This window comes from Jaculus jaculus, chromosome 9 (genome assembly GCF_020740685.1).
Source record: "Jaculus jaculus isolate mJacJac1 chromosome 9, mJacJac1.mat.Y.cur, whole genome shotgun sequence".
Classification (NCBI taxonomy): domain Eukaryota; kingdom Metazoa; phylum Chordata; class Mammalia; order Rodentia; family Dipodidae; genus Jaculus; species Jaculus jaculus.
Window position 1 is genome coordinate 129,897,909 of NC_059110.1, and position 24,110 is coordinate 129,922,018.

At 47.8% G+C, this 24,110-nt stretch overlaps 1 protein-coding gene across 1 annotated transcript in view; it reads left to right on the forward strand.

Moving 5' to 3' along the window:
* Nucleotides 1-370: 370 nt before the first annotated feature.
* The window catches only part of Fam20a (FAM20A golgi associated secretory pathway pseudokinase), a 56,925-nt gene continuing 33,185 nt past the window's right edge, over nt 371-24,110 (forward strand). The window contains exon 1 of the mRNA XM_004655656.3: nt 371-1,023. Within this exon, the coding sequence (XP_004655713.1) occupies nt 617-1,023 (407 nt within the window). The 5' untranslated portion in view covers nt 371-616. The remainder of the gene's footprint in view (nt 1,024-24,110) is intronic.

The following is a 24,110-nucleotide window of genomic DNA, read 5'->3' on the forward strand; positions in this document are numbered from 1 at the left end:
CCGGCCAGGCGGGAGAGGCCCGGCGCTACCTCTGCCTCGAGGAGTCCGGGCGCGCACACACGCTCGCCCCGAGGCACCGCTGCTTCGCCAACTCTCCACTCCCGCAGCTCGTGCCAGCCCCGGGGGCACGGGCGTGGGTCCCCATCGCCTGCAGAACGAGCCTCCGCAGCAGTCGCAGCTGCAGCCTCCGCCGAGCGAGCGAGCGACAGCATCCTCGGGAGAGACGCCCCAGGCTCCGCCGCCGCCGGCCTCCTCCCGGCCCCGGGGGCGTGCGCCGCCGCCAACCCGCTCCTTTCAGACATCACCAGCCCGCGCGCCAGGGGAGCCCGCAGCATCCGCGCCCCGGGGACCTCCACCCGCCACGGACCCCGGGGCCAGACGGGCGCGGGGCGAGGAGCGAGCGCCCCGGGGACACCCCCCCCCCCCGCCATCCCGCGCCTCCATTCGGCGAGTGCACCCATTCCCGAGTTCAAGGGCGACACCCTTCCAGGAGACCATTCCAGCCCCGGCAGTCCGCGGAACCCCAGGAGCCTCTTCGGTCTGCATCCCCAAGTGCCCTCCCGGGTCGCCTCAACACACACACCCCCGGAGACGGCCTGTGCGCCCCGGCTGGGCCATGCCCGGGCTGCGCCGGGACCGCCTGCTGACCCTGCTGCTCCTGGGCGCGCTGTTCTCCGCCGACCTCTACTTCCACCTCTGGCCCCGAGTGCAGCGCCAGCTGCGGTCCCGCCAGCGCCCGCCGGGCTGCCCGTGCTCCGCCCGCGCCTCCCCCGCAGCCCCGGACCCGGCCGCCGCTTCCTCGCAGGACCCTGGCATGCTCGCGCACAACTTTTCCCGAGCCCGGCCCGGGGCTGAGCACCCCGGCCCTGGACGCGGGGGCCAGCGCTCCAAGCTGCAGGCCCTCTTCGCCCACTCGCTCTACCACGTCCCGGAGGAGCCGCCTCTCCTGGGCGCCGAGGACTGGCTGCTGGCCAGCCCGGAGGCGCTGCGCTATTACCGGAGGAAAGTGGCCCGCTGGAACAGGTGAGGACCCCGCCTGGGAGACCCGGGCGCCCTCCGAGCTGCGCACGTGCCGCCTGGGGGTTCCCAAAACTCCCGAGACCCCGGCTCGCACAGGCTGTAGCCTGCTCCCAAGCCTTGGCGTTGGGCTTCGAGGTCCCACCACCTGGGGCAGAACCCCCCCACCCAAGTTCAGACCAGGAGTAAGAGCTCCCCCTCAGCAAGGGAAAAAAGTGAGCTCAGCCACTCCCCTTGGGGGTTGCCTGTTCGCGGCTCAGTCCCACTCCAGCCCCAAGGGTCCTTCCCAAGTTTCCTCTTTGCGCTGTCAGTGAGAGCCGCTGCCAGACTTCAGTTTTCCCAAAGGGGGTTTCCAAATAGCGACCCCAGAGCTGGTTCGAATCCAGCACTTAGCTCTGCTCTTGGGGCAGACCCGAGAGTCTTCCACGAGAAGCATGCCAGTGCCCACAAAGACCTCGCCCTGCCCTTCTCCCTGGGCCCAGTGTCAGAGACCACACAAGGGACAGCCTGGGCAGGAATCAACGACCGGTCCCACCCTTTGTGTCGTTGAATGTGGCTTGTCCCTTTCTTGAAAGAGTTGTGAACTGAAGGACGTTTACTGTCTCTTATTAGCATGATGATTCGGGCTGACTTGAATCTGAGGGCTGAGGTTGCTACACAGAGACAGAAATCTGCCTGGGACATTTTCTTAAAACCGAAAGCAAAATTTAAAGTGGAAAGTAGCAAAAAAAAAAAAAAAAAAATTCTGGAATGAATTTAAGAACGTTTTTGTTGGAGCAGGGGTTGTTAGAGAAGACATAGTAAACACGGGTTGTGGTCCCCGGCTGATAGCAGAAAGCCTGTCCATGCGTTAGACTCTATTTTGAAGTATAGAATGCCTCGAATATCACTCGGATCCAGAGTTCACTTTTCACACCACACCCATACAAGAGATTTCAAAACGGGATCAGTTTGAAATCAGTGGTGTTACAGTCCCTCCGGAAGATGAGTAGGCCCTTATTCTTGGTTGAAACTCAAGAGGTAGCCCAATTTAACTCTTTGCTCGTTATTCTGTGGCACTAAAACTAGAGGGCGTCAAGTGGGGGAGAGAACTTTAGAAAATAAATTGGAAGAAGTTGAGACTTACTGGCTGAAATCACCATGGTAAATTTCAATTACAGTTCTATGGCTGATGATTTTATATTAGAAAGAAAGTGGGTCTCAATTCTATTGCTAATTGCATGCAATAAAAAAAGGGCAGCTTGAAATTGCCTCTCAGGCACTGTCACTTTCAATATTACCTTTATTTCATCAATGGATCAGTGAACTAGGAAGTTGTGCCCTTAGAAAAATTATCTACTTCAAGGGCCGATTTGGGAATTCAATGCTATGGGCAAGGTAGCTTGCTACCATAAATGTAGGTCTGTGTTTGTTTAGTTCCATTTCTGTGACCTTAAACTTCTGTGTGTTACTTTGGTCCTAGAGGAAAATCAAGGAGAATGTCTTTGGAGAAAAGCAAAAACCAAGCTATGCATTTAACTGTAAGCTTGCTTTTAACATAGTTATGTGTACACGCACACACGCACACACACACACACCACTAACATGTACTGACCGGAAGTGATAGTACTGGTTTAGCAGAGGACAAATGGGGCTGGTGATCTTGCTGCATTCAGAGGTCACAGGGTAGTTCGGTGTGGATGATTGAACATGACAGTTTCCTAAGCAAGATCTGTGGATAACATCAGGGGCCAACTGCCCTTACACTTTTTGAACCTTGACCTCAGAGGCAGAGAATACTCTCCCTCCACCTAAACAGTACGGAAAACATCAATGGGATGATATTAATAAACAAACGTGTTGGACTTACACCAGCATTAAAAATGGAACCTGGAGCCGGGTGTGGCGGCGCATGCCTTTAATCCCAGCGCTTGGGAGGCAGAGGTAGGAGGATCTCTGTGAGTTTGAAGCCACCCTGAGACTACATAGTGAATTCCAGGTCAGCCTGGGCCAGAGCAAGACCCTACCTCAGGGGGCAGGGGGAGGAGAACCTGGGCTGGAGTGATTGCTCAGTGATTAAGATGCTTGCCCGCAAAGGCGAAGGACCTGGGTTCGATTCTCTAGGACCCGCATGAATCCAGATGCACAAGGTGGCACATGCGTCTGGAGTTTGTTTGCAGTTGCAGTCGGCCCTGGTGTGCTCATTCTCTCTCTATCTGCTTCTCTCTCTCTCATAAATAAACAAAATATTTTGTAAAACAGAAGAAGAAAGAAAAGAAATGGAACCTACTGGGGATGTAGCATATGCCTGCAGAGCCTAACAACCCGAGTTCTGATTCCCCATACCCATGTACAGCCAGATGCATGAGGTGGCACATGCACCTGGAGTTCACTGGCAGTGGCTGAATGCCCTGGCATGCCCATTCTCTATGCCTCTCTCTCTTCTATCTCTCTGTGCATGCAAATAAATAAATTAATAATAAAAAAAAGATCCTAAAAGTTTCGCTAGCCACATCACACTCAAAGTTTCACTGTGAGAAGTAATCACCCTAGTCAAGGGCGCCCCTTGACGACGGTCGGGGGTGGGGCGATACTAAGGCAGCTGGAGCATGCGGGGCCAAGGAAGCCTCTAGGCCAAGCAGATAATTAGCATGGACAGCAAAAGGAAAAGTCGTGAATGACCTGGTCAAATATTTTTCTCTTGACCAGAGAAGTGTCCTTGGTTTGCAACCGCAGCCCCGCCAGCATTCAAAAGCTACTGATATGTACACATGCGTAGGTACTTCCATGCCAATAATTACCTAACATTAACTGCCATCCAAAACAGTGCATCAGCAAACTGTCTGCCACCCAAGGAGAGGTAGGTAGTAAAACTGCCAAATCAGCATTCTTCACTGCTTGCCCGGAAGACACCATTAGTTTGAGTGATTTTTTTTTTTTGAGCCACCACACTAGGAAATAATGGTATGCAGCCAGAAAATATTCAACAACTTGAGCATGTTACCAATAGGGTGTAGGTAATGGCTCATTCCACTCCCCGCTCCTGAGCATTCTTTTTTTATTTCACACAGTGCAAGATGGAGTTTGTGTACTGTTTCTTTTAAATTTTTTATTATTATTTATTTATTTGCAAGCAGAGAGAAGAAAGAGAGAGAGAGAAAGAGAAAGAATGGGCACACCAGGGCCTCTAGCTGATGCAAATGAACTCCAGATGCACGTCCCACTTTGTGCATTCAGCTTTACCTATGTGTGGGGGGATTGAACCCTAACCATTAGGCCTTGCAGGCAAGCACCTTAAATGCTGAGCCATCTCTCCAGCCCAAATATTTTTATTTATCTGTTTGCAAGCACACAGAGATAGAAGGGAGACAGACAGAGAGAATGGGCACACCAGGGCCTTTACCCACTGCAAGTGGACTCCAGATGCATGCACCACTTTGTACATCTGGCTTTACGTGGGTACTGGGGAATGGAACCTGGGTAGTTAGGCTTTGCAGACAGGTACCTTGACCACTGAGCCATCTCTCCAGCCAGCCCCTGTGCACTGTTTTGAATGTGTAAGTTCCTGGTCAATATTGGATATCAATATTTAGTTATATTGAAATGTAGAAGATATGCCACACCTCCCATGGGCTAGCCAGGCACTCTCTGACCTTAAAAATTTGAGAAGCATCCTTAGGTGATAGTTCCTTCCTTCTCTCCTTCCTTCTTTTCTTTCTTTCTCCCTTCCTACTTCCTTCCTCCCTCTCTTACTCCCGCTAAATATAACTGAGTGTGGCACAGTCCAAGTTTAAAATGTAATCAGGGAAAGTGTTTCTGTCAGGTCGTCAGTGGCTGATCACAGCGAGCAAACCAGTGCCAGGCTCTGTCAGCCTTGATGGCACCGTTGGCACCTGCCCGGAATATCAACAAGGCAGAGGGACAGGGAGCAGGGAGATGTCACCATCACTGTGTCAGGCCATAAACTAACAAGGCAGAATTGTGCTGCATTTTGTCCTGGTCCTTAATCAACAATGATGGCAGCTAGAGTTATTACCTGGAGCCCCGGTAATGGTTCACATTCTTAAGCCACTAAACCAGAAGTTTCTTCCATAGCCAACAGTTGCCTAGCCCAGACAACATCCACCCTTGAACATACCAAAACTAGACAGCTTTGCCTGGCCCTCTGTCCACATATCTTCGGTCAGTTTTAATGGGTTGGACAGTCAAGGTCAAATAAGGTCATGCCTCTCTCATAGATATTCCAGCAACTACAATGAAAATAAAAGTTCTCTGCTATCTTGTTTTTTGATTTCTATTTTTTTTTGGGGGGGGGGTTCGAGGTACGGTCTCTGGCTCAGGCTGACCTGGAATTCATTATGGAGTCTCAGGGTGGCCTCGAACTCTTGCTGATCCTCCTACCCCTGCCTCCTGAATGCTGGGATTAAAGGCGTGTGCCACCACGCCCAGCTTTATTTATTTATTTATTTATTTATTTATTTATTTATTTATTTATTTGAGATGGAGAAAGGGAGAGAGAGAGAGAGAGGGAGAATGGGTGTGCCAGGGCCTCTAGCCACTTCAAACAAACTCCAGACATGTGCACCACCATATGCATCTGGCTTATGTGGGATCTGGAGAATCGAACCTGTGTCCCTTAGGCTTCGCAGGCATGTGCCTTAACCGCTAAGTCATCTCTCCAGCCACTAGGTTCTCTCTTTTTCCATATCTTCCTCAGATGTCAGGAAAATGATACTGCCCTGTAGTCACAGCCTTTCTTGTGTGTGTGTGTGTGTGTGCGCGCGCGCGCATGTGCGTGTGCATGCACACATGCATTCCTGCACTCATGTTTGAGAGCGTGGGCGAGCGCATGCCCCAGCATGGCTGTCGAGGTCAAAGGACACTTTCAGGTGCTGTTCACCTTCCTCCTGGTTTGAGGCAGGGTCACTTGTGCGTGTGCTTTCTCCAGGCTAGTTGGTCTGTAAGCTTCTGGGGGATTCTGCTGTCTCTCTGCCTCCCATTTCCCCACCAGCTATGTAGCATCCAATTTTTATTTGGGTTCTGGGGATTCAAACTGAGGTGCCCATGTTTGCCCAGCAAGCACTTGATCCTCTGAGCCATCTCCCTTCCCCAGACTGAGCGCTTCTCAGAAATGTGCGCGTGAGTGCGCGTCCCTCCTGCCCTCACCTCCCGCCTCCTTGCTGTCCTGGAAAGGCATCCTGGCCCCGAGTGAGTCTCTCTGAGGAAGTCATAGCAAAGAGGCTGGGCAGTTTTTCAAAAATGGCAGTTGTTCCAAGAGGAGTATGTTGGCTGAAGGTTTTTTTTTTTTTTTTTTTTTGAGGAAACTTTGAGAAGATCCAGAAACTAGGCAGATAGGAGAAAGGGAAATGAAAGCCAGAAGAGGTGAAGAAAACAAGGTTCCACTTTGAAGAGCTGTCTAGTCTAGGGGCTTTTGAAAACCAAGCTCCCTACTCCATGGCATTGTGCAAAGAACAACGTCATCATGTCCTCCTCTCTCTCCTCCTCCCTCCTCTCCCTCATCTTGCTCTTTCTGGCTGTACCGTGTGCACATCCCGCAGCATGGACAGAAGTCCAGGCTCACACTCGTGGGCAGTGGCTATTTGCCTTCTCCCTGAGTCAACAAGACCCTGGCCTTTGTCTGAGCTCTCCTCCAGCAAAGCCAGGGTGAGTGGGAAACAGGCTCCAGGTTTTGGACGCGCTCCCCGGCCGCAGCCTGCGTGTGGTTAGCAGGAGTGGGCATTCGTCCCCGTCCCTCCCAGTGACAGGCCTGGCTGGGCTGGTTTGGGAAACACAGTTATTTTAGTGGTTTCGGGAGTTTTTGCGAGGAAACCTCTAACTCTGCTCAGGGTCAGAAGGTTTCAGAGGTAGCTAGTCCAGAAGGGTAGTTCAGAGCCTGGTTCTCGCTGCCATCACCACAGCAAAGACCTAAGCCAGGGCTGGAGTGCCCACCACAGGAGGATGGCACTTCCTGCTTTCAATGAGGCCATGAACAGGAAAGAAGTTGTCCCATCGTTCCCAGCGCCCAACAACTTCCTCTCACCCCAAACAAGTTATTATTTTTTCACATGCAAAATCCTCCTACATGGAGCATGCTCGATACCTCAGTCACTCCATTCCCTTGTGTAGGTCCCACAGCTTCTATGGAAGGAGGTATACGAGGTAGGCAGAATTCCAAGATGGCATCCCAAGCTCTCCATCCCTGGCGAATGGACACACACCTCTGGAAAGTAATTCAGCCCAATGCATTGTGGATAGATTTCACAGAATATTATCTAAGTCCCAGACAAGTCACCCTTGGAACAGGGAAATTATCTGGTAAGTCTGACCTAACCATATGCACCCCTGACACAGGGAGTTGACGGGAGAGAAATACAATGTACAATAAGGGTTTGATGAGACATCGATGACCTGAAGAGAGATGTCCTCATCTCTCTTCAAGTGACCTTTGGAGTTCAGCCAGCAAGGAATGGAAGGTCCTGTAACCATGCAAAAATGAGCTCTGCTGTTGACAAGATGAGTTGGGAAGTAGAGGTATTTGCCCTTGAAACACCTCCAGATGGGCAGATAAGCCAGCTAGCACCTTAGCACCCCCCCCCCGTGACCTTGTGCAGGTCACATAGCCAGATGCAGCTGGGCCTATGACCTCCATAACGGGCGCCAATGAAGGGGTGTTGTTTAAACTCTTACATGCTGTGCTGTTTAGTCTGCTGTAGAGGAAACAGGGTAAGGAGGTTATGCCAGAGACCCAAAGTCAGGCAGATAACAAACCACACTAGCCTTTGTACCCCAAGGGGCTATCTCCAGTAAGCTCTGCCCATGACTACCAGGCCCCCTCCTTTGATGTCCAGAGGCCATAGACTGTCCTTTTCCAGGAAAATCTTTTTTTTTTTTTTTTTTTGAGAACCTCCATTCATGCCTAGGCCACCTAGGCTGTGTAGATTCTCTCCACACATGGCCATGGAGCTTGGCATGATGGCCTCCTGTGTCCAGATATAACCTCACAAAGCTTGGAGTGAGGACAATGAACAGCCACTTGCTCCTGGCATGAAAATCCCCAGCTTCTGCACAGTCACCCTCATACACCTGTTTCATAGTTTGCCATGGGTAGATCCAGAGTATAATCTGTGGAATGAGTAATTGGGAACAGATGACACCAGGATTTAGGGGACCCATTAGTTCCTATGGCAAAAAAAAAAAAAAACTTTGAACAAAGTCAGTCCCAACTGTGAAAGCACCCCACCTATAAAAGTCTCGCCTACATGTCCCCCATAGACGTCTAGAAGAAAGCCACTCTGCGGACAGAATCTGAGACTCGGATCTGGGGTGCACTACCTAATGGCAGTATCCTAAATAACGTCAGGTTCAGATGTGGGGGAGGAGGAAAAAGAAAGTTCAGAGCGTGTACTTTGATGAAATGAAGGGATTTCTTGAGCATCCTGGGCTTTCTAAGGAAGAGGAGCCCAAGAAGCCTTGCATGGAATAAAAATGGGAAAAGACACCCCCACTGAGCTGATCAAGCACCCTGCCCCGCCCCCTGGCAGGTGCTGACCTGTGTTCTGCTCCTGATTATTCATTAAGCTGGAAGCCCAGGAGAAGCTTCGAGTTCTGCTGGAGTATGCTTGAGGGTGGCTAGACGCCCGCCCGACCATTCTCAACAGCTGAGGCCTGCGTGCAGCGGCAGTTACTGGGCATAAATTACTACCTGTGAGCATAGGCAGGCACTCACATATGTGCCTAGTGAAAACCACAGTATGGAAAAAGATTTAGCTCGCCTTGTGCCCTGCCGCTTGGCGGAACATCCTACGGCTGCAATGGGAAATGAGGACAGAACGGAATTTGAGTGCTTCAGCGATGCCAGAGCATCCAGGACTGTCCACAGTGGAGCCTAGCCTGAGGGGCCAAGCCCCAGGGCAGCCAGGACCATCTGGCTTGAGCCAGAGACAAAGTAAAGTCCCAGAACAAAAAAAGGCATATTTTATTGGATTCCCTAGTAATAAACCAGAGAATAAATTTGGGAAGCCTCTGGGAACAGAGCACAAGGAAGGACTGTAGTTCCTGAGAAGCCTGGAATAAACTCAGCAGAAAGTGGAGAGTAGAGGAGAAAATTAAGAACTGCTGACATAGGGGTATGAGACCAAGAACCTGACCACAAAAAGACCACAGTGGCCTGGAAAGAAATGGGGTGACTATTTGCTTTCACGCTGAGGATTGAACCCAGGGTAGATTACTACCTAGCATATGCTCTGGTCCAGCCCAAAACATGCGACTTGAAAGCCCCCTGGGAAAGGGCCTGGGGAGATGGCTTTAGTGTATAGGACTGCTTGCCACCAGCATGCCAGGGCCTGAGACCACCTGGGCTGTTCTCTAAATCCACGTAAACAGCTGGGCATGGCCACATGTCTGTAATTCCTGGGCTCACAAAAAGCAGAGCTCCTTATTCAGACAGTGACTGTCTTGAAGAAATAGGAAAGAAAAGGTACAGTAGAGGAAGAACACTCAATGTTATGCATGCACAGCAGTACATACGTGTGCATAGACACACACCACACATGCTATACACACGTACTTGGGACAGGCTGGTAGGCTAATAAAGATGTCTACCAGAGAAAAGCAGAGCTTTTCACCATGGAAAAAGCCAAGCCAAGCTCTCAGAAAACTTACCCTTAATCATTAAAATCTGGGTTAAGCTCCAGAGATCACAGGTAAATATTTTTTTTTAATAATAGCAACCGAGATGAAATCTATACAGAGGAATAGATCTCTCCTGGCCATGTCTCCCATGGTGTCTTGGTTTCAGCAACTGAGATGGGATTTTTTTTAAGATATATATATGTGTATATATATATATATATACATATATATATGTATATATATATACACATACATACATACACACATACATACATACACACACATATACATACATATATATATATATATATATATATATATATATATAATATATTTTTTTTTCTGATTCCTTTTCCTTTAATGGGAGAAAAATCACAAATTCTGTAGGGAAGTGCATTTATCTGTTCTCACAGCTGGCCTTGTGCTCTTTATTACTCCAATAGGAATTATGCATAACCAGAGCAGCTTATTTCTGCATTCTGTGTTCCCCTGAGCACTCAGAAAAGAAGAAAGTCAGATTGAGTGACCCCAATTTCATAATCAAATCCAGCCTCCTGTATTAGGCAACATTTCACCGCAGGGCTGGTGACTGGGGTCACTGTACCCCACTGAGTTCAAGAAGACCCACATTGCCATGAAGTTATGCAAAATTGGCATTCTGAGCATATGCTCACTCTCCAAGGAAATAGTTCATTAGACTTGCAAAACAGTCCTTGCATTCATCAAGATGCTTTGGTTTCACAAGTCAGAAACAACTCACAGTAGCTCAAGCCAAACTGGGAAACCAAGGTGGAGGTTCGAGTAACCAACCATCAGGGAGGGAGAGGGCTGGCAACAAGCTACAGAAACAACCTTTGACCTCCCTTGGCCTCCACAGCCCACCTGCCCGGCTTCCCTCCTTCCTGCAGCCCTGAGGCCAGAGGCCTCCTGGCTTTCTCCTCAGCCTCCCTGCCTCCCAGACGACACAGCCTCGATCCCGTCCTTAGAGCAAAATTTCTCCTCTTCATTTATTCTTTTTTAATCTCTATGGATAGACTTTAAGCTCCCCTCCCCCTTTTTTCTGAAACCTATCTATTTATTTATTCATTTGAGGGTGACAGACAGAGAGGGAAAGAGGCAGATAGATAGAGAATGGGCTCACCAGGGCCTCCAGCCACTGCAAACGAACTCCAGATGCGTGTGCCACCTTGTGCATTTGGCTTACATGGGTCCTGGGGAATCGAGCCTCGAACCAGGGTTCTTAGGCTTCACAGGCAAGTGCTTAACTGCTAGGCCATCTCTCCAGCCCCTGAAATCCATTTTGGGGGCTCAGAATCTGAGAACTGGCTCTTTGTAGTTCTCCTATAACAACCCCAATTCTCTTCAAGGATAATGGATGCAGAGGCTGAATGGATCACTTGTACATACCCTCTTCTTGCATGTTAACTAATGTAATATTCAGAAGCAAAAATGAACGCTTGTTTCTTCCTACCAGCGTGATTGAGAACTTAAGAGTTGTTTTATTTTATTTGTTTGGATATGCACTCACATATGTGTATGGGAGGGGGTGCCAGGGTCTCTGGCAGTTTGCAGACTCCAGACACAAGTGCTCCTTTACCTGAGTGCTGGCAGGCTTTGCAAGCAAGCGTCCTAGAGTATTGAGCCATCTCCCCAGCACCAGAATTACTCTTTTGTGTTTGTTTTTTTGGTTTTTCAAGGCAGGGTTTCACTCGAGCTCAGGCTGGCCTGGAATTCACTATGCAGTCTCAGGCTGGCCTCAAACTCATGGCAATCCTCCTACCTCTGCCTCCTGAGTGCCACTATACCTGGATTGTTTTTTGTTTTTTGAGGTAGGGTCTCACTCTAGCTCAGGCTGACCTGGAATTCACTCATTAGTCTCAGGATGGCCTTGAACTCATGATGATCCTCCTACCTCTGTCTGCCAAGTACTGGAATTAAAGGTGTGAGCTACCACGCCCAGCTAGGAGCTCATGTTTTATAACTACATTCTCAAAGACTGTCATCTATTCATTTCTGTACAGGACATTTATGATAAAGACTGAGACTATGTTATTCAAAATGCTTGGTGAGGGAGGACTAGAGAGATGCCTCTGTGGATAAAGCACTTGCCACACAAGCCTAAGGACCAAGAGTTCAAATCCCCAGCACCCAAAGAAATGCTGGGTGTGTATGACAGCCCACCTGTAATCCCGGGGTTCAGGAAGCAAAGACGCAGGATCGCTGGGGCAAGTGGCTAGTTAGACTACCCACACCATCAAGAGCCCTGGAGGAAGACAGCTGGTGTCAACCTGTGGCCTTTACACACATGTGCATACATGTGCACTCATACACATACAAACCCACATGCATACGCCCCCACATGCACATACAAACAATGCTTTGCAGCATAAATGTTTGGGATTACAGATTTATTTTGGATTTGGGAATGTATATTTTTACATTATGAGATATCTGGGTGATGGAACACAAAGTTGAAACACAAGATTTATTTGTACTTCGCATGCACTATACACAGAGTCTGAAGATAATTTTACCCAGTACTTTTAGCCCACCTGTATTTTGACTGCTCTGTCACGTGAGGTCAAATATGGAATTTTCCATTTGTAGTGTCTTGTCAACACTCAGAAAGTTTCAGATTTTGAAGCAATTTAGATTCCAGGTTTTTGAATTCAGGATGCTCAACCAGTTGTAATTGTCAGCAAGCATTAACACAATGAACAGAGGGAGTCGTGTCTGTCCTGAGTTGACTACTGAAAAGACTGGTCTAAGGCCAGTTGTGGTGATCCGTTCCTTGCAATCTTAGCACTCAGGAGGCTGAGGCAGGAGGATTGTAAGTTCAAGACCAGTTTGGGCTACACAGCAAGGCCCTATCTGTCTCAAAAATTAAAAAAATAATAATAATAATTGTAGTAGTAGTAATAGCAATGAAATGCTGGTCTGTACAGCCAGGTCAACATGACTTGCCCCTGCAGAGCCATCATCAAATTCATATTCCATTAGACAGTAAATGGCTCTATGGCTCCAGATGGCATAGCCCCCTGGTGAAAACCTCCATTCGGAATTGGAGGTGCTGCCATTGTGGTGGGACCCTCAGAGGCCAAGAATCTCTCAGAGCAGTTCCCACTGCAGTGGGTAAAAATGGTCTTGGTACAATTCCGTAACGACCTAGCAAAGCCTGTGTTCTGTATTTATCATCATAATCACAATGGTTTTGTAATGGAAAAGTGGGAAATAGGAGTAGATTTCATATTGTTTACTATCAGAAAATTTAAAGTGTCCAGGGTGGATTTTTTAAAATTTTTTTGCTATTTTTCCAGCCTGGAGCCCTTGACAGAGAGCCTTCATGACCTGCACAGCTGTGCCTGGGTGCCGAGAGTGTAGAAAGTCTTTGAGCCATGGGACCCCCCTGCGTTTCTTAAACCAGATCTGAAAAGGGAACTTAGGCGTCACATTTGTTTCCTGGGGTTGCCATAGCAACCATCCGTGTGGCGCTCTTGCTGGCGGTGTCAGCTAACCAAGCTGGCTGGGCGGCGCTCTTGTCAAGTTCATTGTTTGCCAGACAAGGGGGAGGACAGGGGTTCAGCTCCCCAGAATGCTCCTACAAGCTGCGTATGGAGGCACATGCCTATAATCCTAGCACTGGGGAAGCAGAGGCAGGAGGATTCCTAGGACCTTCTGACTGCCTAGGTGCTTTGGATTTGAGAGTTCTAGGTTCAGTGAGTGACCCTGATCCTGTCTCACAAAAGAAGACGGAGCCGGGCGCGGTGGTGCTCGGCTTTACTGCCAGCACTCGGGAGGCAGAGGTGGGAGGATCGCTGTGAGTGTGAGGCCAGTCTGAGACTACATAGGGAATTTCAGGTCAGTCTGGGCTAGAACGAGACCCTACCTAAAACAAACAAACAAACAAAAGAATATGGAAATTGAGGAAGACACCTGACATTGACCTCCGTGACCACACACACACACACACATGTTTGCATAACTGCACATGCGCTGCTCATTCACGTACAAACATGAATACGTACACACACATGCAAATACAAAACAACCACCACCAAGCTTCACCACCCTGCGGTACTAGAGGCCAGCAACACACTCACCGGGAAGGAGGCAGCCTCCCTCCAGAGGGTCCAGGAGGACTCCAGCCCTGGCCTCTTCCCACCTGTCATGGGTGGTGGCATGCCACGCCCTGAGGTCATCAGGCCAGTCTCTGCTTCGGGTTACATCACCTGCTCCTCTGCCACTGTGTGTGTCTGTGTCTCTCTTCTTCAGAACACTAGTCAATGGATTTAAGACCCACCTAGATAATCCAGGGTGATCTTCTTATCTCAAGATCCTTAGTTTCATTTCATCTACAAAGACTTTTTCAAAGGACCCACTCACACCATTCAACTATGTTCCATTACAAATACAAATGCCAAGTAGTTACGTTTTAAAATTCTTTCAAGCTTTTTAGATAAAAGAGAATCAAAGATGGTCTTTGAGATAAGCTTTCACAGATATTATAAAATAATGATATGCTGCAATATAAAATAAATATTAAGTAGTTAGTGGGTAAGTAGGTCAAAGGGAAAATAAGGAGGCGTTGGACCAATGGGGCCAGTTGTGAGGACCTTCTCACAGTATTTACCAAGCAAACGTGCCCACCAGGGTCAGCTGGGCTCAAGGAATCATCACCAGCCAATCTATCAAGTCAAACCCAGCCAGGAGCCCAGGCAAACCCAGCAATTCCTGGTAGTGACTCAGCAAAGGACTGTCGGCCCCAAGCCCTTCCCTCACCCAACAGAACACCCTGTGTGTGGGGACTGACCTCCTATAACACATCTTAAAGAAATGGCTCTTTGTGGAGCCCTCAGCATGAGGAGATGGGACAGTGCCCCATAGATCCTCCAGGTCCCACAGCCCAGTCGTGATTCTCAGATCTGCTCTCTCCCCCCCCGCCCCGAAAAGAAGCTCCCCATGAGAGTCCACGGCAGTGGACAGAAGGCATCTTCAGGGAAGTCCTCTACAAACCTTATCTTTTTTTATGTTTTTATGAAAGAGAGAGGCGTGGGGGGGTGGGAGAGAAAGAAACAGAGAGACAGAATTGGTGCACCAGCACCGCAAGCCGCTGCAATCGAACTCCAGACGCATGTGCTGCCTTGTGTGCGTGCGTCACTTATGCGCCTGGCTTACATGGGTTCTGGGGATCAATCCGGGGTCCTTAGACTTTATAGGCAAGCACCTTAACCACTAAGCCATCTCTCCAGTCCTAACCCTTATCTTTGCAGCAGAGGTTCTGATTGACAAAGAGTGACAACTATATTAAGGTAAAACTCCGAGCAGCACTTGGTCAGCAGCTTTTCAAGGCTGTCACTCTGCACGGAGGAATCAGCTTGGTAATGAACTGAACTTGAAACAAAAGGCTCTTTGTGTAGGTTGTGGGGTTAAGAAGGCTATGTAAATCGAATCCACACCACAGTCCTCTGTCCAGAGGGAAGCCAGAGGACCACAAGCCAGCTGCATTCTGCTCACACTACACTTTTGTATGTGCTGGGATGAGCCAGTGGGTAGTAATAGATCCATCAATAAACTACAGGAGCCGGGCGTGGTGGTGCACGCCTTTAATCCCAGCACTCAGTAGGCAGAGGTAGGAGGATTGCCATGAGTTCAAGGCCACCCTGAGACTCCATAGTGAATTCCAGGTCAGCCTGAGCTAGAGTGAGATCCTACCTTGAATAAACCAAAACAAACAAACAAACAAAAAAGCTACAGGGGGGCTGGAGAGTTGGCTTAGCGGTTAAGCACTTGCCTGTGAAGCCTAAGGACCCTGGTTCGAGGCTCGATTCCTCAGGACCCACGTTAGCCAGATGCACAAGGGGGCGCATGTGTCTGGAGTTCATTTGCAGTGGCTGGAGGCCCTGGCGCATCCATTCTCTCTTTCTCCCTCTCTCTCTCTCTCTCTTTCTCTCTCTCTCTCCCTTTCTATCTGTGTCTGTCGCACTCAAATAAATAAGTAAAAATAAACAAGAAAAAAAAATTTTGAAAAAAAAAAAGCTACAGGGGCCTGGAGAGATGGCTCAGTGGGTGAAGTTCCTTGCTTGCAAAGCCTGTTCACCCAGGTTCAACTCCCCAGTATTCACAGAAAGCCAGCTGTACAAAGTGGTTCGCTTGTAGCAACAAGAGGCCCTGGCATGCCTAATTCATTCATGCATGCATTTATTCTCTCTCCTCACAAATAAACAAAAATATTTTTTAGAAAATAAACTATAGCCCTCCAGACATAAAATGGCCTGGATATCCATGACCTCATAGTGCCTTACACTACCTACACAAGACCATCATAAGAGGAGAGAAAGATCACAACATCAAAATAAAAGAGAGTCTTATTGAGATGGGGAGGGGATATGATGGAGAATGGAATTTCAAAGGGGAAAAGTGGGGGAGGGAGGGTATTACCATGGGATATTTTTTATAATAATGGAAAATGTTTTTAAAAATTGAGAAAAAATAAATGAGATTTAAAAAAAGAAAATAAACTATAGGGCTGGAGAGATGGCTTAGCAGTTAAGGCTCTTACCTACAAAGTCAAAGGAACCAAGTTTGATTCCTAGTACCCAGGTAAAGCCAGATGCACAAGGTGACGCATGTCTCTGTAGTTATTTGCAGTGGTTAGAGTCTCTGGCAGCCCATTCTCTCTATATATATCTGCCCCTGCCCCCCCCTCTCTTAAATAAATAAATAAAATATTTTTAAAATAATCCATAGACATGGCTACAAAAATTTGGGGCTAGAAAAAAATCCAAATTGATTAAAACCATCAATAAAGCAATCACTGGACACTTAATGTGCCCATGACCCCTCCAGGTTAAACTCATTGCAAAATGAACACCCACATAGACAAGTATGTAACATTCTGTCCTGTTAGTAGCTACAAACCCATTAGAAGGTAGGAGACACCAGCCAAAATAGGACAAGTTTGGATTTATAGCAGCTGATCCACAGCCTTTCCTTTTGGCAGCTACAGAGTCTGTGATCTGTGAAAGCCACTCGGAGTTTGTGACATGAGAGCCATGTGATCTGCATGTATGAACATGCTCTTATTTCCAGGCAGGGCCTGCTGGCCCCCCACTCAGTCAGACGTGCCGCTTACTCACGGGACGCAATAGGAGCAGACATGGACCAGAATCACTCGGCTGTGCTGGCGGTGACCAGCTGGCCCTCTCGGGCCCTCCAGGTCATCCTCATAAAAGGAGAACTTCCTGTCCTGCCAAACAAGAGTCCACTGTGACCTTTCTCCAATTCCTGTTTTATTTCCTTCAGGACTCCTAAGAGGACTTGGAACCACCTTGTTTGTTGATTTGTTTAATAAAATCCTCACTGGCAAGCTCTTTAAAGATGGTGTAGAATTGAATGAGAGATTAAAAAAAAAAAAAATCCACACATCTACATCCTAATACCCAGGTCCTTGCTTGGGGAGAAGGTTGTTATAAATGTAATTAAGAATGTTTCTTTGTTTTTTTAACACACTGTAGTCCCAGGCTGGCCTCGAACTCAGTGATCCTCCTACCTCTGCCTCCCTAGTATCAGGATTAAAGGCGTGCACCACCACAGCTGGTAAAAGTAACTTTTTAACTGTACGTGTGCATCTATGTGTGTGTGTGTGTGTGCATTCTTTGTGTAGGAGCACACGTGTGTGCCGCCATAGTCTCACATTGTCTTGGAGTTCACCAGATAGGCTAGACTGGCTGAATCAGGAATCCTATCCACACTCCTCCCCAGTATAGGAATTACAAACACAAATGCCACTATGCCCAGCATCTTTATGTGAGTTTTGGGAATCAAATCCAAGTCCTCATGCTTGCAAGTCAAGCATTTTACCAACTGAACCAACTCCTTACCCCCAAGAAGAACTTTTAATTGACTTAGTCAATTTGAAATGAGGATATCACACGAGATTATCCAGCTGGTCCCTGAACCCTGTGCCAGAGTGTCCTGGTAAAAGAAAGGTCAGAAAAAGTAACCAGAAAGGCGGAGTTTGGAGTTAGGTGGCAAAGGAACACCAAGGACGAGCAGAGACTGGAAGAAGCAGAGTAGACAGTCTCTTGGAGCCTCCAGAGGGAGCTGAGTCCTGCAGACATTTCGCTTTCAAACTCCTGCACTACAGAGCTGTGAGAAAACATGCTATTTCAAGCCACCAAGTTGGTGGTGACTTGTGACAGCCTTCATAGGACACTAATAGAAGCATGGAGCTTGCTTGCCAGGTATCTGAAGGGCTGCTAGTACTTAACATATGCTGCAGTGGCTTGAATGGACAGTGTCTCCCACAGCCTCACGTTTGTGATTCAGCCTCATACTCAGTCCTCAGCTAATGGAACCTTCCGGAGGTGCAGCCTTGCTGGAGGAGATATGCCACCTGGGGGTGGGTCTCGAGGCGGGTCTTATTAGTCCAGTTCTACTGGGTGATGTGACCAGATGTGGTACTCAGCCTCAGCCTCTGCTCAACCATGAGTTCCCTGCCGTGGCAAATTCACCACTGTGCGTGTGTGTGTGTGTGTGTGTGTGTGTGTGTGTGTGGTGTGCGCGCACGTGTATATGTGTGTGTCCCATTGTCTTTACCCATCCATCTCCTGATGGGTATCTAGGCTGGTTCCATAGTTGGGCTGTCTTCCACATATGAGAAAAACTCACACTTTTAATCCCAGCACTATGAAGGCTGAGATGGGGCAATCACTATGAGTTTGAGCCTGGGATACAGAATGAGTTTTGAGTGAAACCCTGCCTCAAAAAAAAATACAATTTATCTTTCTCTACCCACATTACCCTTCCTCATTACCCCTTCTTTAGCTCCCTTCTTGTCTCCAATTAGCCTTCTACTTTATGTCATATATTTTTTTAAACCTAGATTCCACATATGAAGAAAACATCCATATTTGTCTTTCTGAATCTTATTTTGATTAGCATGATAATCTCGAGTTGCATCCATTTACTTACAAATGACATAATCAAATTGTTTTATGGCTGAATAGTATTCCAGAGTGTGTGTGTGTGTGTGTGTATGTGTGTGTGTGTGTGTGTGTGTGTGTGTCACATTGCCTTCATCCATGTGCTGATGGGCACCTAGGCTGGTGCCACAGTTCGGCTGGCATGGCTAACACAGCAAGGAACACGATGGGCAAGTGTCTCTGTGACGAGTTGACAGGGTTCCTCAGGTGCGTGCCCACAAGTACTCTGCATCTGGGTCACATGGTAGTTCTCGTTTTAGTTTTCTGGGGAACCTTCACACTGATATCCATAATGTCTGCTCTAATAAACGAGACCATCAAATTAAATTTTTGATGAGGCATCACTTTCTCTGAAGCCTCTTGGGAAGAGCAGAAAAGGCTCAGGTCAGAAGCTTGGCTTCGGGGCTGGAGAGATGGCTTAGCAGTTAAGGAGCTTGCCTGGGAAGCCTAATGACCCATGTTTGGCTCTCCAGGTCCCACACAAGCAAGACACACAAGGTGACTCAGCTGTGCAAGGTCGCACTTGCACACAAGGTGGCGCCCATGTCTGGAGGTCAAGTACAGTGGCTGGAGACCCTGGCACACCAATTTCTCTCTCTCTCTCTCTCTCTGTCTCTCTCATTAAAAAAATAAAGCCGGACATGGTGGTGCACACCTTTAATTCCAGCACTCGGAAGGCAGAGGTAGGAGGATCACTGAGAGTTCGAGGCCACCCTGAGACTACATAGTGAATTCCAGGTCAGCCTGAACCAGAGACCCTACCTCGGGGGGTGGGGGGGGAGCCAGTCTGTTGGGCTTCCTTCAAAAACAGAGAAGCTTGGCTTCAGATTGTTTTTAATTTACGATGTTGTTGATTCTACTTGTACTCTTGGGTCCCTTAATTTGTAGGAGACTACAGAAAAATAATACATGGAAATAACCCCTAAACTACAATCCAAATGAGCTCTACACAAATGCAAATTACTAATAATCTGAAATGATGAGCAGTAAGTTCCAGGAGGCTGTGACAAAGGCATCACCACCCCGTAAAGTAGCCGTGCTCTCTGTGGATGCCAGCCACCTTGCAATTAGATGTGGTCACGCAACTGGTTCTAGCCAATGAGCTGCCAGTCACAGTGACCCGCATCACTGCCTCCCAAAGCATTGAGCAGTCAGTACTGACCCCTGCAGGTCCTCCCTCGCCCTGACGACCATGTACTGGGACGCTGTTGTGTTCATGAAGCCGGCTCTGAGTCACTCTTTAAGAAATCCATACTGACCTTCATTGGATATGCAGCATAGCTAAAAAAAGAAAAAGTCAGCCTTCGTTATATTAAGGCTCTGAGGTTTCAGGATTACGTTGTTATTGTAGCAGAACCAGACCTGCACTGGCTAACACAGGAGGTGAACGAATGAAGATCTTTTTTGCTCCATTAACTCAATCATGGGTGAAATGTAAGGCTGGCTTGTTTTTTTATCAGTCAAATTAAACAGGACTCTAAGCCCCACTTGCTACTAGACTGCCAAGAAGGTCAACTTCAGTCATCAGCAGAGACCCTCTGGCCAGATCCCCTTAGGGCCCAGGCAGCATGACATTGCAGGAGGACGCGTACTTCTCCATGGCCGTGTGCAGGTGAATGGCATTGTTGCTCCTGTGTCAAGCTCAGGTATAGGACAGATGTCTGAGACTATATTTCTGGTGCCTAAAATGGACCATGCTCGGTACCACCCAGGCACGCATCCCCCTCTGGGCCACCACCAGAAAAGAGACCAGACGCAGGACCGCAGCCAACTTTCCGCTTCCCGTACTGGAGAATCGCCACGCTCCCCCACACTGTACTTTTTTGTGCACTTCCTACTCTCTGTCAAAGCTCTCCACATGGAACATTCCTTCACCAAGACTAGACTGTTAAAATAAAATAAAAACAGGCGGGCTGGACAGATGGCTTAGAGATTAAGATGCTTGCCAAAGGTCCCAGGTTCGATTCCCCAGGACCCATGTAAGCCACATGCACAAGGGGGCACATGCATTTGGAATCTGTTTGCAGTGGCTGGTGGCCCTAACATGCCCATTCCCTGTCTCTACCTCTCTCTCTTTCTCTTTCTCTCTTTCTCACTCAAATAAAGAAATAAAAATAAAATATTTTTTAAAAATAAAAACAGGAGAAGGGAAAGCCTGACTAGCTCTTAACTTTCAGTTGGTTTTGAATCATAAATGTCCTCTGAGATAAGGAAACATGAAGGCTCAGCTGCCTTCTGAGAGCAGAGATGGAGAAAATTCCAAGAGACAAAAAAAGCATTAATACCTCAATAAATTTTCATACCACATGGTTGACTGCTCGTGTTAAGGAGGAAAAGAAGGCAGATGCACAAGTTTTCTCTACTTATGAATTAAGTGAAGAGTGATACTGTACAAATGAGCTCTATTTCATAGACCACAGACTTGAAAGAATTTAACCTGGGTGACCCAAAAGGAAATTTACCTATAATCCATAAAGGCATGGGCCTGTAACCTGACACCCTATTGCAGACTTCGACTTGCAGACGCCCATCTCTCTTCCAAATGCCTGTGCCTGTATAATAGGCAGTAAGACAAAGTCAAACACGTAAAAAAAAAAAAAAAAAAAAAAAAAAAAAGTATCTTCAGGTAAACCCTTGATAACTGTGGGCCATGGGGTTTGGGATTTTAAGCCTCCTGAATTTTCTTGATCCACTCAAAATATTGTCTTTAGACCACTTGTTTTTTTTTTATTTTTACTCTCTGCACTCAGGAAACTGTAGAGGAGAAGAGTTCTATCCATCCAACATTAACATTTTCTAAGAGTAGGGGATATGTGCATGACATATTTATTTCAGGATTGTACAGTTAGAGGATGAAAGAAAAGTTGTCGTGTAAAGGGGTCAGCAGGGTGTCTTTTGCAACTAACGCATCTGTTAGTGGTTGTCAGTGTGCTCCTTGCTGAGATGCATTCCTGACCGAGGCATCTGGAGGAGGGAAAGGTTTGTTTCAGCTTACAATCGGAGGTTACCCAGCCCATGAACGGCAGGGAAGCCAAGGCACGAGGAGCTGGTTGCGTTCAGTCCACGGTGAGGAAGTGGGGAGTGATAAATGCTATGTTCTGCCTACTCTCCCTTTTAATTCAGTCCGGGACCCCAGCCCGTGGGATGGTGCCGCCCATAGTTAAGGTGGGTCTTCCCACCATAGTGAACCTAATCAATGCAGTCCCTGGCAGGGCACGCCCACAGTCTTGGTTCCTGGGAGATTCTAGGTCTTCAAGTTGACTATCAATATAAACCATCATACATTTATTAGGATGCAAGGACTCTAACATCTAAATGCTTGCTGATTCAGATTGGCTTGTTTTGTCAGAGGCACTGTACATTTTCGCTGCATGGAAGAGACAGAAAGAGTGTATGAGGCCCTGAGGAAGACACTGTGCTATCTATGGAAAACACTAAATTGCTCAGAGCCCAGAGTCCATCATAACAATTTTCAGGCTGTCATCAAAGTATTAAATGCTTGATTTCCTCATGATTCTGTGGCCCCAATCCAGAGTGTCTAACCTCGGAGTCACTGACATTTGGGGCCAGATAAGTTCCCATGGTGTGAGTTGACCCTTTGAGTCAGAGGATCTTTATGGGACTTCTCAGCACTCCTTCTGTCAATGTCATCAAACACTGCCAAGTGACCCATGAGGGGTGCAAGCACACCTTCTTGAAAGCTGCAAGTCCGGTACCTGAGAGGCAGCAGTCTAGGGACAGTGGCTGTGAGGCTCCCAGCTCTCATCAGCATCACCTCACAGTCAAGGTCCTCAGTCTGGAGTGCACATCGCAGGTTTCTGAGTGTGTGTTGTGTGCAACACGGGCACCTGGGAAACAGCACTATGCTGTGTGAGGAACTGTCCCATGAGCAAGAAGCTTGACTAGGGGACTTCTCTGAGCCTTGATCAAGTCCCTGTGCACCACCAAACTCTCCCACAGGGTCACAGCTTCAACCACTTTCCATCATGACTTGTGTGGGACCAGTGATGTTGGTGAGCTTAGCTCTGAGCTCCCTGCCCAGGACCCTCCTTTACCTGGGAAGCCTGGCTTGGCTCTCCAAGGCGTCTGCTAGTCTCCTGCTGTGACACTGTGGGGACTCGCTAGACCAGGGTCATCCTGCGCTCCTCCAGGCACCCAATCTATCCAGATCTTCAGCTATCAGTCTCACAGCTGCGTGGGAGGGAGAGACGCAAGTTTCCCACTGAAGCCATAGCCCCGGCTCTTCCAGAACGTCCCACCTAGCATGCAACAGTGATCTGGCTCAATCTGGAGTTGTCTATACTCAGTTCTGTGAGAGCGTCTAAAATCAGCATGTCAGCAGGAAGAGCGAGTCTGGCCACACTGATAAGACCATGAACAAAAATCCCATTTGGACCATAAGGACTCTGGGCTCCTAATTTTAGCCCAGATCTCTGTAGGTGTTAAGCAAATCACTTTATCCTTAGTCCCCAGCTACATCCAAATAACACCTCCTACAACACCCTCAACCAGAAAAATGTGTAGAATGAGGGTCTCCCTACTGGGACTGAGTCTTCTCATGGAATTCATAGGCTTAAAGAACCCTCCTCTTGGGCTGGAGAGATGGCTTAGGTGGTGCATGTGTCTGGACTTTGTAATGGCTAGAGGCCTTGGTGTGTCCATCCCCTCCCCCCATCTCTCTCTCCTGCTTTCTCTCTTTCCCTCAAATACATACATACATACATACATACATACATACATACACATACACATACACACACACACACACACACACACACACACACACATATATATATATATATATATATATATATATATATATATATATATATATGTTTTTCGAGGTAGGGTCTCACTCTAGCCCAGGCTGACCTGGAATTCACTATGGAGTCTCAGGGTGGCCTTGAACTCACGGCAATCCTCCTACCTCTACCTCCCAAGTGTACCACCACACCCGGCTAATAATAATAAATTTAAATCTTTTATAAAAAGAATTCAAGATCACCTTCTGCTATGTACCAAATTCAAGATGAATCTGGGTACACATTTTTTTAAATTTAAAATTAAATATAATTTAAATTAAAAGGCCATGTTCCATCTGAGACTCAAGGAAGAATCCATGTCTTAGCTCATCCAGTTCCAGGTAACTCAGAGCTTTTTTTTTTTTTTTTTTTTTTTTTGAGACCAGCTCTGGCTACATAGCCCAGGCTTCCCTTGAACTCACGATCCTCCGGCCTCATCCTCCTGAGCAATGGGATTTCACTTCACACCAGTCATATTGTCCTCTTTGCTCAGTCACCTTGCTGCATGTGTCTTCTGAGCTGCAGGTGATTACATTTAGGGTGCAACCAATCACCCACAGTCCTCTCTCTACCTCAAGGTGTTTAACTCTGTCACATCTTCAAGTTCCAGTGGCTGTATGAAGCAATTACTCAGGTTCCAGGAAGGGGGAGAGGGATTATCTTTTGCAGGAACCATTGTTCACCCTACCATAGAGAC